The sequence below is a fragment of the Rattus rattus genome, chromosome 1 (genome assembly GCF_011064425.1).
Source record: "Rattus rattus isolate New Zealand chromosome 1, Rrattus_CSIRO_v1, whole genome shotgun sequence".
Lineage (NCBI taxonomy): Eukaryota > Metazoa > Chordata > Mammalia > Rodentia > Muridae > Rattus > Rattus rattus.
The window spans coordinates 35,251,326-35,266,164 of record NC_046154.1 but is presented as its reverse complement, the minus strand read 5'-3'; the positions used below and the strand labels follow the sequence as shown (position 1 = coordinate 35,266,164).

Genomic DNA, 14,839 nt, shown 5'->3' with positions numbered 1-14,839 from the left:
GACTCAGCAGTTTAGACACTCTCTTCTGGTGTGTCTGAAGAGAGGGACAGTGTACTCACATACATAAAATAAATAAATCTTAAAGAAGAAAAGATAGGAAAGAAAAAGAGGCAGCTCACCATACAAGCCTGACAACCAGAATGTATCCCTTACAGCACAGGAAGGTGGAAGGACAGAAACTACTCTGACCTGGCACGTGTGCCATGACACACGTTCATCCAAGACCAGGACCACCAAAGTAAAAGGGGCTGGAGGAGGGGTTGGGGATTTAGCTCAGTGGTAGAGGCCTCGCCTAGGAAGCGCAAGGCCCTGGGTTCAGTCCCCAGCTTCCAGGGATCTGAGTTCAATTCCCAAGGCCTACCTGGTGACTCACAACCATCTGTAACTCCAGTTTTAGGGGATCTGGTGCTCTCTTCTGGCCTCTGAGGGAACCAGGGTGCACACGCATACACATAGTACATAGAGAGACATGCAGGCAAAACACTCATATACATAAAATAAAATTTTAAAATAAATAAAAAAATTTAAACCAGGGAGCCAATTTTTTATAATTAACAAAAGTATTATAAATCCAGGACACTATCAAGAGAGTGAACAAAGGGGCTGGAGAGATGGCTCAGGGGTAAGGGACGCTGGTTGTTCTTGCAGAGGACCCAGGTTCCATCCTCAGCTCCTAAGTGGAAGCTCACAGCCATTTGTAACTCCATTTCTAGGGATCTACCCTCTTCTGACCTCCTTTGGGCACCAGGCAGGTATGTGGTGCACACACATGCACACAGGCAAACACTCTTAAAAATACATAAAATAAATTAACTTTTTTAGACAGGGGTTTTCTGTAGAGCCTTGGCTGTCCTGGAATTCCCTCTGTAGGCCAGGCTGGCCTCAAACTCAGAAAAACGTACTTGCTTCTGCCTCCCACGTGCTGGGATTAAAGGTGTACACCACCACTGTTCAGCTTAATTTTTTAATATTTTTTTAAATTGGGCAACAAGGCTTACCGTGCATTTGAGGAAGTTGTACAACAACAAACAAACAAACAAACAAACAAACAGCCTACAGAGCATAGCCAAGAATGAAGAACTCAAAGGGGTAGAAAAAGGAAAAATGTCAAGCTCTATAATTAATATAAAACTCATTAGAAGCCCGGCAGGAGGAGAACAACTGTACCAGATAAAAAAGAACAGAAAGCGACAAAGAAAAACATTTAGAGAAGTGTAGCATTATGTTCGACACCTGTAATCCCAGCACACAGAGGATCACAAGTTCAAAACCAACCTGGGCTACATTGTGTGTCTGCTGTGAACTAGGATTATAAAGTCAAATACTCTCTGAAAAAAATAACAGAGAAGAGGAAGTAGAAGAAAAAGGAGGAAAGGGAGCATTTAGGGAATAAAAAAAAACAATTAGCAAATAAAATTTAAAGTAAAACAGTAAAAAAAAAAAAGTCTGAATGGCGTGGGGGTGGGGTCATGATGTGGCAGGTGTCCTTGCTGGAATCATTATCAAAACAACTAAACTAACTCAATTCTGGCGCTATATCATCGCTCTCAGAGATTAGACTGATACCAGATGGCTCAAAGCACCAATTTTTAATCACATGATTATTCTCTCTGGCATGAATCATCTTAAACTATGTAAGGGTCCACCATGAATCACCTTATTAATATAAACTATTAAGGTCACCATGAATAAGAAAGATATTTTCTGGTACTTGGGGAATTCCAAAACTCTTTTCCTGCCTCCCAAGGACGAGGGACAAAGGGCAGTCAAATTCTATTATTACAAAAGAGCCATACAAGAACATATGATTAAATTCAGAATGCTAGAGTACAACCTAAAAATGTTAAGAAAAACAGGTGACACACAGAGGACCAGAGAGCAAACGATGTCATTCTTCTCAGCATACCACCAGTTGCAGGAAACAAGAAAGCAACACCCTTACAATTCTCAGGGGAAAGCTAGAATTTTATACCAAGCCAAACTATCAACCAAAGCGGAGGGTATAAATAAACACCACCCCAGAAAGGCTGGATCTCAGAATCTTTTCTTTCCAACCGCACTTTCTCAGGCAGATGTTGGAGGATGTGCTCCACCAGAGTGAGGAAGTAAATCAAGAAAGAGGAAGAAATGAGCTCTAGATGACAGGCCATCAACACAGGAGAGAAGCAGGGGGGGATTTCCAGGATCAGAGGCTACGCTGAGACTGCCAAGAAACCACTAAGTCCAGATTTCAATAGGAAGACAAACTGTCACCAGACAATGATTCTAAGAAAAGAGAAATGTAACTGACAGATTGATAACCTGGTGTGATGTACTAATTGAATTAACCTTTATAGCTAGTGTGAATGGGAGGGGGGTGTTCCAATTCCTTATAAGTACATAGAAACAAACAAAAAATGGGGCAAGTCAACTGAAAACTGTTTAAGAAAGGAGTGGTTGGCAACCACTTTTTGGACTGGTCACTCACTCACACACAGAGAAAGAGAGAGACAGAGAGAGAGAGAGAGAGAGAGAGAGAGAGAGAGAGACAAAGAGACAGAGACACACAGAGAGACAGAGACAGACAGAGACAGAGAGACAGAGAGACAGAGAGCGAGAGCTTGAGCCAAGTGGACAAGATAATTCATTAGGTAACAACACTTGCCATGCAAACCTGATCACCTAAATTTGATACCCAGGAGTCCACAGTGGAAGAAGAAAACTGACTCCCAAAAGTTGTCCTCTGACCTGCACGCTCACAGCCAGTGACAAGCATGCCAGCCCTCAGACACACACACCTACAAGTATAAGGCAATAATAAAATTAAATCAACTGTTGTCCTTAGGTTGTCAGGCTTGGAGGCAAATGCTTTCCCCCTCTGAGTTACCTACCAGTCCTCAGATTTTAAGATAGACAAATAGTCAATGTCCATGCTATTTTGACTATATGCTTATACTACAAGTAAATTCCAGTACTTGGGCAGTTGGAACAGAAGGATTGACAGAAGTTCCAGGCCAGCTTGGGTTAAATAAGACCCCATTTTAAAGACAAGCAAAACCCCCACCTAGACAAATAACATTTTTTAAAATGCAGTTAATGCCAGCACTTGGGAGGTGAGACAAAAGGATCAGGAGTTGGAGGCCGTCTTAATTACACAGTGCGTTCAAAGGACACCCTGTGCTAGATGAATCTCTGTCTCAAAGAAACAAAAACAAAACACCAGGGCCAGTGAGGTGGCTCAGTGGGTAAAGGCTCCAACTGCCAAACCCAGTGACCAGAGTTCGATTCCTGGAACCCACACGTTAAAAGAAGAGCACTGCCTCCCACAAGTTGTCTTCTGACCTTCACATACACTCAACACATACATACAGACACACTCACACAATACAGACACACACACACTATATGTATACATGTATGTATGTATATATATGTATATATATGTGTGTGTATATATACTATATATATATATATGATGTGTGTGTATATATAGTGAGTGTGTATATATATATTTTAATGAATTAGAACAATAACAACAACAAAATATCAGATAATTTGGATGACTGTAGGGTAGCATTTGTGACCTTGGTGGATTTATCAGCATTCTAGGTCCAGACATTAACTCAGAAACCACAGCTGTGAGTCCTAAAAGCTGCAGCATCTCCCCGGAACAGACACACATGAGACTGATATTTCAAATCAGATGCCGATTCATTCATTTATAAGAAGCGAGGTTTTGGCGCGCACTGGGTTCCTCTGTTGCTGACTGCATTCTTTACCTGTAGGTGGAGTTACATGGGGAGCAAAATGTCTTTCAGAGAACTGCTGGGTGAGCCAGAGTATAAGTAAGGTGGGGGGTGAACTGGGTGGCTTCAGAGAATGATGTCTCCATCTTCCCTATCTCTGGACCAGCTTTTTGCACCCAGAGAGATCTTGATGGTAATCACTGCTGGTGGTTACTGAGGCAAATTTTCATAATTTCTGGCTTTCTCTGAGGCCTAGTACCTTTGGCCTAGTACCAATACTTTCTTAGTTATATTAATACTTTTGGTCTGGGGATATGGCCTTTGTCCAAGCCTATATAAGACCCTAGGTTCAATTTCTGCCCCAGAAGAAAAATCATTTTAGTCTTGAGACAGGGTTTCAACGAGTTGGCCAATGTTCAAATGATCCTCCTGGAGTTAGCGTCCCAGGGAGCTAGGATTACAGGTGTATGTATACCATTGTGCTTTCAGAACATTAAAATCTTCAAGCAGGGCATAGTCTAGTCTCCAGCGAGAGAATTGGAACACCCTTGTGTTATAGCAATAGAAGGTTATACTGGGAATATAACCATACCTGAGCCACCGTACCTGGCCTTGTATAGTGAGGTCAGCCTGGGCAACAGAGTGAGAATCTGTTTCAAAAAAAAAAAAAAAGGTCGAAATGAACAACCAGGTAGGCCTATTTTCCAAACATAGATTCCGAGCCTCCTCCTGCTTATATTGGCTTCTGCTATTGTGACCAAGACCCTGGACAGTGCGGCAGCCACCGCAGACATCTGCAAGCCTCAGAACAAGACACCGAACGGCAGTCTAATCCCTCTGCACCAGGGCTGCAAACAAACCCGGAGTCTTTTCTGGGCCTTCCAGTACAGCACAGAGCAGGGCATGCGGGCCATCTCAATAAAATCTGGTCGGCTAGGTCACTCAGGAAGTCTCTGCATAAATATTGCCAGAAGTCACTGTAGGTGCAGGGACTACAAAGCAAATGAGTGCCAGTGCCTGCTTTCAAGGATGTCCTACACACACCTTAGACACAACAAATGGAAAATGGAGAGATACACACACACCCTGCCTTCTCACCCAACTCATGGGTCATCTCACACCTCCTGTCCCCTGGCCCAAAACAAAGGGAAGTGTTTATCCTTCTGGCTTCAGTCTGTTAGGATGGCGACAGCATGTAGTTTGGAGTGGTTAGACAAAAAGGGTGGGAGGAAGAGAAGGATGGCAAACAACCAGACACCAGACCTTGATGCCAGGTGGAGGATCCTAGATGTATTGGCTGCTATCCTAAGTTACCTTCCTTAGACCTAAATCTCAGGCTGCATAGTTAGCTTTTCCCTTTCTCAGAAGGTAGCCTGTTTATGATAGCACAAAGGAATTATATAGCCATCATCTCGGCCAGGGACTCCAGGCAAAACTTCAAACACTATGATCCCACAGCGAGGAAGCACAAAACAGGGGCCTGAATGAAGTTTCCACGCCCCAACACCCCTACACCCCTACATCCCTATCTCTAAAATAGCTCTTAGGAGAGTTTGGTGTTGAGGATGAATATTGGGAGTCAGGGCAGTGAAGGGGAAGGGTCAAATGTCAGCTATGACCTAGGGGAGGAGGGATGTCTCACTACCCTCCCCAGGGACAAAGCTGCTGTTGTTCGAACTCTCTCACATCCATTCCTAAGACGCTCTCTTTTTAGTAAACAAATTATCCCAGGCGACCCTGTGAAGTCATTACCATCCCTCCATTTCACCGGTGAAGCTGGGGCTCCGAGGGATTATATACTGGGGCTTCCTAGCCCGGAATCTTCGCTGCTATTCAGGTTTGAGCCACTGAGCTAAAGAATAGGCTAACGGTTGCAGAAGCGATGGGTTGAAGAAGCCTGGGTTCAGAGCCGAGCGCCGCCAGGTGGCGCGGTGGAGGTGCAGTGTGCGCCGCCCCCCCCCCTCCTCGCCGCCGCCACCACCACCACCACCTCTGTCATGGGTGGGACGCACCTGAACCAAGTGGGGCGCGCCCTGGGAAGTAGACTAGCAGGGTGGGGCGGGGAGCAGCTCTAGTGGCTCTGAGTAGGTGAGGAGCTCCGCTTTAGTTAAGTCGCCTGGACCGCGGGAGCCTCTGGAAGAGTCACGCCTCCAACAGGAGACTGCGGGGCTGCATCAGCTCTTCTGCTCTGCACTCCCCAGCGTACAATTTATTAGGGAGCTTCAAGGGATAGAATAGAAACGACCAGTTCAGCCAGGAGGTGGGGCCGGCCCCACCTGTCGCCAGCGGAGAGAGGGGCGGGAGGGGGAGGGGCTTGTCTCCTAGGGACCACCCCCCCTCCTGGTCCCCAAGCCCCGGGCACGCGACGAGATATAAAGCAGTCGGGAAACAATGCGCCTGCAGATCGCGCTCCCGCGTCGATCCCGGGAGCGTCCTGGCTGCCGTGTGCGAGCGAGGCGGGGGGAGCGCGCGCGGGGGGCGCGCTCGTGAGTGCGGGGCCGCGCGCTCGGTGGCGCGCATGTGTGTGTGTGCGGGCTGCCGGGCTTCCCCGAGCCGGCGGGGAGCCGCTCCGCTCCAGGTGGCGGGCGGCGGGAGCGAGGTGAGGCTGCGGGTGGCCCGGGCTGGGGTCCCCGGGGAACCAGCGGGCTGCAAGGCTGCAGACTGCCTTCGAGACAGCGCGCCCCCGCCCGGCCCTGCTGTGCCCCGGGAGCTGAGCTCCAGGCGGTGCTGGCAAAGTTTGCTTTGAACTCGCTCCCCGCAGCCTGATCGGCCCGCTGCGAGCTGCCCTGAGCGAGCTGACCCCAGGCCAGGCTTCCCAGTAGCAGGGACCAGGGCGCAGGCTGCAAGCTGGTGGGCCTGGGGAGGTACCAGAGCCCCGCAGCCGGCTGCAGCGAGGGACTCGGAGCCGCCTCTTCCCTCGGCGGGCACCGCAGTCAGCACGTCTCCCCCTTCCCTCCCGCAGGGAGCGGACATGGACTTCGACTCGTATCAGCACTATTTCTACGACTATGACTGCGGAGAGGATTTCTACCGCTCCACGGCGCCCAGCGAGGACATCTGGAAGAAATTCGAGCTGGTGCCGTCGCCCCCCACGTCGCCGCCCTGGGGCTCCGGTCCCGGCGCCGTGGACCCTGCCTCTGGGATTAGTCCCGGGGAGCCGTGGCCAGGAGGGGGTGCCGGGGACGAGGCGGAATCTCGGGGCCATTCGAAAGCTTGGGGCAGGAATTATGCTTCCATCATTCGCCGTGACTGCATGTGGAGCGGCTTCTCTGCCCGGGAACGGCTGGAGAGAGTGGTGAGCGACAGGCTGGCCCCAGGAGTGCCCCGGGGGAACCCGCCCAAAGCGCCCGCTACCCCGGACGGCACTCCTAGTCTGGAAGCCAGTAACCCGGCGCCCGCCACCCAGTGTCAGCTGGGCGAGCCCAAGACTCAGGCCTGCTCCGGGTCGGAGAGCCCCAGCGATTCCGGTAAGGACCACCCCGGGCTAGCTAAGAGGGAGGCACCCCATGGGTGGCCAGAGCTCTATCTACGGCTGTTTGAGATCAGGCGTTAGATCTTAAAGCTTCCCATCACCTCCCCATTTTCTGACTGAAGCGGTCGGTGTAGCCCCCAGCTGTGTCTGTCTGGCACGTGGGTGTGTTGGTAAACAGTTTGGAGAAGTGGGGAGGGAGCCAGCGTCCCTCTGATGGTGATTGGAGCCCCAGGGGACCAGGGCGACTTGGTGAGGGTTGGCGCTTCGAGAGGACAATACTCGGGTTGGACTGTAGGGGATTTCTGTCCTTGGGAGGTTGAAAGGGTTCCCTTAAGAGTCACTCCAAGCTTGAAGCTTTTTTGTTGCTGCCTCTTTCCCTGGGAAACTCACACTTCCCTAAAGGAGAAAAGACTAAGATACCTTTTGTGCAGAACCAAAAAGCCTTCCTCCACTCGAAAACCTTGATCTCCTGCCTTCTGTACTTTAAATTGCTAATTCTTTTCTCTTACCCCAGTCCCAGTCCTTACTACTTACACATCTCCATCTCTACTGACCAGTGAGACAGGTGGGGGGCGGGGGATAAACGCTCCTCTTAACAGATGGGAAAACTGAGGCTTTGAGACAGGAAATACGTGAGCCCCAGCCTCCTGCTGTCTAGCCGCCTTTTCCCCCCAACCCTTTTCCCAGTCATCCTTGATGTTTAGAGGGTCTTCCTCATAGCTTCTTTGAGAAGAGATACACGATTGCCTGTTGCTTTGGCTTTGGGAAGGTGTCCAATCTCCCTCCCAATACATCTGTGGGCTTCAGCTGCTCTTCCACATACAACATTCCTACTCGCATCCTACTCGTTCCCATCTCTGGGAGAAGACCTGGTATTGAGGTTGCGCTCCAGACCTCCCCCCATCCTGATGAAGAGCAGACCTCACTGAGGTCAGACCACCTTGCTCTTCCCCAGCCTCTGAGAGCCCCTCTACCCCCATTAGAAATACAGGAAAGAATGCTATTGGGGGTGTAGCAGGAGGCTGTGGGCACATTCACTACGACAGAGAAAAGCCACTGCACCGAAAGAATGGGCTTTTGAGAGGGAACTGGGGAACTGGATGTGGAAGTTGTTCATATATGGAGGGAAATGAGAACAAAATTAAAAGTCTCTTTTTCTTCGACGCATTGTGTTAAGGTCATTTTTTAACCTGCAACAGGAATTTATGGTGTCTAATGGCTCAAATAAGGAATCTTGAGATCAAGAAACTAATGAAGGTCCAGCTGTACAAGGGCTGAGTAGAAAGATCATCGTTTTGGAAGTTTAGAGATCTTGACTTGCCATCCAGACCATCATGAAAATAACAGGGGATGGGACTGATCTGGGCCTCCATTTCTTCTTTTGAAAACGAGGAGGAATGAACTTGGATGTCCAGCTGAGGACATCCCTTATCTTGTAGAATCTGACACTACTTTCTGCAAAGGAGAGTGGTGTCTTAAATGATACCTTCCTTAGATACAGCCTTCTGCGCTGTGAGATTTAACAATGAAAATTAAAGGTTTGGGATGTACAGAAACTTGAATTGTTTTCTGACCTGCCCTTTAACCTGAACCTGTCTGTGGGCTCCTGGTTCACTCTCTGGCCACATGGCCTAGAACAAAATGCAACAGATTGCAAACAATGAGGGGGTGGGGTGGGGAATGTGACTGACGGCACAGTTCAGCCAATAGGGAATAGGGGCTGGGGAAAACAGCATTCCAAACACTGCTTGGGCAGCCAATCACAGGCTTTGAGGCCAGGGGGCTGAATGGTCAGGTTTTATTAATGGAGAAATAATGCGATTGTCCACACAATGGAAACCTTCCTGACAAAGGGGCTCAAGCCTCCTGGTATGCAAAAGAGGTGGAGGACGGAGCTCTTCTGTTGCTGGCCAGAATGCTTTAAAGGTGGCCTTCTGCGTCGAGGACTACAAGATGTGGGGGAGCAGGAGGGTCTTTCCCTAATTGCCTGATCAGATTGGCTTCATCTCACAGACCTTCCAGCTAGGGAATGGTAGGGACACTTCTTGGTGTATCCGAGTCCCTGGCATGTTGGCCTTTGTATCTGGGTCACTCTACTGTTCCGCCTCTGGTGCAGCTCATTGGGAAATGGTCGCTTGTACGTTTGCAAAGTTCCCGAGGCTCTCGGTGACCTGTGATTATAAATACGACCCTCTCCTGGTCCAGAGGTGGGGGTGGGGCGGATGACCGATAAATGACGGATGGCTTTAGAAACCCATTGAACCCAGGAACAAAATGCTCCTGAGGGAAACCCTTCCCCTCCCCTCCGTGGCTGAAGAGAACCGGTTGTAGCCCTCCCTTCTCTGCATCTTCAGCTGAAAGGATGGCAGAATAGAGAGGTGGGGGAATAATAGGATTTATAACGTGAAAAGTAACAATCCCCAAGCGCAGGCTGTGCTGGGCAGGAACAAAGGGTAACTCTGCCCACAGACCCCTCATTTACAATTCTGATTGGGCATGAAAGAGCCCGAATGGAGAAGATCTTTATAGCTAAACTTTGTCCCAGGCCAGTAGCTCTTTCTCTCCATCCCCCTCAGTGGGGGAGGAGAAAGCCTGTAGAGACTGGGGGCCATTGGCTTGGGTCTACCTTTTGTTCTTACCCAAGCCTTGTTGTGCAGAAGGAAACTGGAGACTATTCCCCTTGTTTATTTCCCCCTTCACTATGGCATTTCTCTGGTATAAACGAATCGGCAGTCCTCTCACTTCAGTTTAGTGATGTGTAAAACACGGACGTGTCATCTAGTCTCACAAGCCGAGACGTTGAGAACTGAGGCCGTAGGGTGTGTGTGTCTATGTGTTCCTCATGGGGTACATTTCTTCTCTTCATATCTCTTCTTGGACAGAAGGCGAGGAGATCGACGTGGTGACGGTGGAGAAGAGACGATCCCTGGACATCCGAAAGCCAGTCACCATCACAGTGCGAGCAGACCCCCTGGACCCCTGCATGAAACACTTCCACATCTCTATCCACCAACAGCAGCACAACTATGCTGCCCGTTTTCCTCCAGAGAGCTGCTCTCAAGACGGGGATCCTGAGCCAGGTGCCCAGGAAGAGGCTCTGGAGATAGAAGCTCCCAAGGAGAAAGAGGAGGAGGAGGAGGAAGAGGAGGAAGAAGAGATTGTGAGCCCCCCACCTGTAGAAAATGAGGCTCCCCAGTCCTGCCACCCCAAACCTGTCAGTTCTGACACTGAGGACGTGACCAAGAGGAAGAACCATAACTTCTTAGAACGAAAAAGGAGGAATGACCTCCGCTCACGGTTCCTGGCCCTGCGGGACCAGGTTCCCACCCTGGCCAGCTGCTCTAAGGCCCCCAAAGTCGTGATCCTAAGCAAGGCATTAGAATACTTGCAGGCTTTGGTGGGGGCTGAAAAGAAAATGGCTACGGAGAAAAGGCAACTCCGGTGTCGGCAACAGCAACTGCAGAAAAGAATCGCGTACCTCAGTGGCTACTAACTGACCAAAAAGCCTGACTTCTCTGTCTTACAGACACAAGCTTATTTTTTAACCTCTCTCTCCCTCTTAGTAATTTGCACATTTTGGTTACAGCGGGGCAGTCTGGACAGTAGATCCCAGAATGCATTGCAGCCAGTGCACACACAATAAGGGCTTGCATTCTTGGTAACCTCGAAACCCAATTCTCCCTCTTCCCTGACTCATGGGAATGCTGTCCTTCTCTGGCGCCTTTGGCTTCTCAGCAGGCAGCTACTGTGGAGATTTGGGGTCTGCTTAGCTCACTAGCTCCTGACGAAAGGCTGACAGATGCTATGCAACAGGTGGTGGACGATGTCGGGGCTGCAGCCTACATGAAATCTCACACTGTGCTGGAGCTTTAGGCTAGGAAAGGATGCTGCTCTCACTGCTGTCTCTGGGGATGATATGAGGACAGCTGGGCCTGGATACTGTCTCCCCCAGGCTCTGTTTTCCAGGAGACCAGCGAGCTGTCCTGGGCAAAGACAAGCTCGACAACTTGATCAGCGTGGACCATTACCTCATTGTCAGACACTTTACAGTAGCTGAGGAGTGGAAACCTTTAAGATAATATTAGGATGTTAGGCCACACCCTTCCCTCCACTCTCAACGCTATGACTTTGAGAACATTGAAAGGGCTTGGCCTGTAGAGTCTTTGTCCCAGAGCCCTCTGGGCCTTCTCCGAGAGGGACCTTTCTATCCTCACAAGGGACCTTTTTGTTTCTTCCTGCCTTTGTTATGCAATGGCCACCCCAGCACCCTTTCACACAGACCAGAAATGTTTCCCCGGGACATAGGGAAATGGGGTCGAAGCCCAGGACCTGGGGAAGACTTGGCATCCTGACTCATGAACAACGTTCGGTACCCAGGTTTTCCGCAGGGCTATTTGAAGCCCAGCTTGGAACCTTTTCTCTGGGCGGATATAAGGTGCCTCGGAAGAACGAGCCCTATCAGCCCTATCGCTTCCTCTTTTCCCACCTGCCTCTCAAGTCAGAGCTTGACTCTGTCTACATCCTGCCGGAACAGTGCAAACCTGTCCTTCTCCAGCAACTTCAAGGAGTTTGCTGGCTCCGCAGCTACCATTCTGGTTCTCTGCCAGCCTGAGTCACATCCTTTCCCCCAGAACCTGGGCCTTACAGAGAGATTCAAAGGGGAGCCACTCGGATTCACCTGATGCCCCAGAAGGTGCACTTACTCCCTGGGGCTTGTCAGGGTGCCTCTAGGAGCGCTACTCCGCCAACTAGGAGAGTTTGCTCCAGCCGTGTTCGGCAGCTCCAGGTGGAATCTAAGTACAGCCCTCAATCTAAGAAAGTCACCCAAGCTAGCAGCAGTCACGCGAGCATCCTCGGGAGATCCTAAGCTTTGCCTGAGAGAAGGGTCAGTCTTTCCAGAACTTTACCCAGGAAGGCAAATCGCTTCCTGCTGGCCCTGGGCTTGGAAGTAAGGGAACGGTGTGGGGGATAGACAGTAAATACAACTTTTGACTCTCAAAAAAAAAAAAAAAAAAAAAAGCTACCACTTCCAAATCGGCTCCCAACCATGATGGCCTCCACTCGCTTCCTGGCCTCGAGTCCTAGAGAAAGCTTTGGAAGTAGCTGTTGTAGCTGTTGGGGCAGGGCTTCTAGGCACCAAGAAACTCCTGGAACTGTCTTGGGAGGACAAGTGGTGAACAGGCTAACGTCTCATCTGAATGGCTTGTGTTTTATAAGCTGCTGCTGGGTTACATGCTGTGGGCGTCCTTTTTTTTTTTTTTTTAATACTGTATTTTTGTATGCTTTTTTGCAAAGTGGTGTTAACTGTTTTTGTATAAGAAAAAAAAAACCTCCTGTTGCAAGGGTCTGGTTTATTTTGAAAGGCAAGTTTACCTGAAATTTTGTATTTAGTTGTAATCATTAATTGCTTGATTTTAAACTGTTGCCTTCTGGGACATCTTCTAATAAAAGATTTCTCAAAAATGTCCGAGTGGGGGTAGCACATGCCATCTGAGTCTTCCTGAAGCAGAGAACACTGCTTTGGAGTAGCCACAAGCGATCTGGGTGGCTGCATTTTTCTACCATGTTGCTAACCTGGTCATTCCACTCCGGGTCCCTGAATGCCCTTTCAGACATGTCTAAACAATACCCTGTCGGCTCAGTACTCTGTGAGAGCAAAATTCTCTAGTGAATTGCAGAGTGCTGAATTGTAAGTTACGAGGCTTGAAATCCCAGCTCTACCACTTCTGTGACCTCTTATCTCTGCCTTTCTAAATCCTCGATGCTTTATCTGTGAGATGAGGGTAACTATTTCACCAGGGTTTTCCATGGTTTTTTTTTTTTTTTTTTTGTTTGTTTGTTTATTTGTATCAGGTTTCAAGTGAAGTAGTAGACCTTGAGTCGCCTTCTAAACATACAGCTCCTTAATATGGGGACTGTTCTTATGTAGTTCTTGTTTGGTTTGGTTTTGGTCTTTTTTCGTGCGGGTGGGGGTGTTTGTTTTGAGACAGGGTCTGCCTACGTAGCCTGTCCTGGAACTCATAGACCGAGCTAACCTCGAACTCACAGAGATCCTACTTCCCGTGTGCTGAGATTAAAGGCATGATCCCACTCCTTTTTGGTCTTTTGAGACAAAGTTTTATTAGATAGCCTTGGTTAGCCTGTATAGACCAGGCTGGTCTTGAACTCAGGAAGAGTCTGGCTGTTTCTGCCTTTAGTACTGGGACTAAAGAGTGCCACATTGACACCCAGCCTCTGAAGACCATTTGTAGGATGATTTTTTAAAACAGTTCTCTGAGGATTTTTAGTGTAATGATTTTGGGGGTTTGTTTGTTTGTTTGTTTTGTTTTGGGTTTGGGTTGTTTTTGTTTTTGTTTTTTGCTTCCCTCAACTAATGAAAAAATCAGGCTGTCTGTGGTTCTCCGATTAATTTGATGTAAATGCAAGGTGAGAGGATTTGTCGATGACTCTTCCTCAGGGAGCATTGCCCATTATCTCACAGTGGATTAAGCCAACCCCACTTTGCCAGAGCTACAAATGACAATGGTGGGGTTGTGACCTCCTTTGAGGGTCGAAGGACCCTCTCACCGGGGTCACATGTCAGGTATCTTGCATAGGCAGGAATTTATATTATGATTCATAACAGTAGCAAAGTAACAGTTATGAAGTAGCCTGGCCCTTTCTGGGGAAAAGTGGAACAAATGTTCCATGATCAGCCTGTCACACTGCAACATCTGTGGACTGGGTTGGATAGTTTTACTTAAAACACGCCCTCTGGGGAAAGGGAACAGTTGCTGTTCCAGAGGCCTTGAGCATCATGGTTAGAGAAAGCTGCTTGGGTCTCCACTATTTCTCCCTTACACTTGGGGTCTTATTGCCTGCCTGATGCCTAGATGTCTGTGGAGCCTGAATAGGGTCAAGGAGCTTCTGGAAGTTTCTCTTGGGCCTTGGGACTTAGCCCAGTAGTGCAGCACTTGCCTCGAATGTGCAAATCTCTGAGCTCAACCCCAGGCCGCATCAAACACAAACAAAAAAGCTTCTAACTCCTCAGCTTGCCAAGGTGATCTTTACCTCAGCCTGGTAAGCAAGCAGTAGCTGCTGTATGGCACCAGGGCTCAGTATGTTTTCTTGCCCAAAGTCATAGAGGAAAATCACAAGCCTGATCTTTTATCCGGCTGCCTCTCCCTGGGCCTTCGTGCCACACACCTAGAACCTAAGGAGACATACCATAAAACTTTTTCTTTCTTTTTACCTTTTAGGATGATTGTTTCTATTTATAGGTATGAATATTTGTCTGCATGTATGGTTTATACCACATGTGTGTCTGGGCCCACAGAAGCCACAGACAGCTTCAGACACCCTGGGACTGGAGTCACAAGACAGTTGTGAGCGGCCATGTGGTACTGGGAACTGATTGCAGGTCCTCTGGAAAAAGAGCAGCCAGTGCTCTTAACCATCGAGCCATCTCTCCAACCCCAAGATGTTGTTGTTGTTGTTGTTGTTTTGAAACAAGATCTCGATAGCCCAGGCTGGTCTTGAATTCACGGTATAGTTAAGTATGACCTTAAACTCCTGACACCCTCCATCTGTGAGTGCTGGGGTTACAGGCTTATGCACTCACACCTGGCAAAGACTGCTTTTCTTAAAACTCTCTGGGACTGGA

At 48.9% G+C, this 14,839-nt stretch overlaps 1 protein-coding gene across 3 annotated transcripts; it reads left to right on the top strand.

The window, feature by feature from the left end:
• The first annotated feature begins 5,811 nt into the window (after positions 1-5,811).
• On the top strand, positions 5,812-12,662 carry Mycl (MYCL proto-oncogene, bHLH transcription factor). Of its 3 annotated transcripts, none has more exons than XM_032898822.1 (3): positions 5,812-5,985; positions 6,688-7,192; positions 10,080-12,662. In XM_032898822.1, the coding sequence occupies exons 2-3, from the start codon at positions 6,697-6,699 to the stop codon at positions 10,688-10,690; spliced, it is 1,107 nt and encodes a 368-aa protein (XP_032754713.1). In that variant the 5' UTR covers positions 5,812-5,985; positions 6,688-6,696; the 3' UTR covers positions 10,691-12,662. The 3 variants fall into 3 exon arrangements, with proteins under 3 accessions (XP_032754713.1, XP_032754705.1, XP_032754696.1); XM_032898814.1 differs by lacking the exon at positions 5,812-5,985 and adding an exon at positions 6,013-6,324 and having other exon boundaries at positions 10,083-12,662; XM_032898805.1 differs by lacking the exon at positions 5,812-5,985 and adding an exon at positions 6,015-6,324.
• Positions 12,663-14,839: the final 2,177 nt, after the last annotated feature.

Bases quoted from the DNA above. Each gene is read 5' to 3' on its own strand.
- Mycl (XM_032898805.1), top strand. From the start codon at position 6,244: ATGTGTGTGTGTGCGGGCTGCCGGGCTTCCCCGAGCCGGCGGGGAGCC. The intron at 6,325-6,687 runs GTGAGGCTGCGG...TCCCTCCCGCAG, and splicing joins TGGCGGGCGGCGGGAGCGAG to GGAGCGGACATGGACTTCGA. The intron at 7,193-10,079 runs GTAAGGACCACC...CTTCTTGGACAG, and splicing joins GGAGAGCCCCAGCGATTCCG to AAGGCGAGGAGATCGACGTG.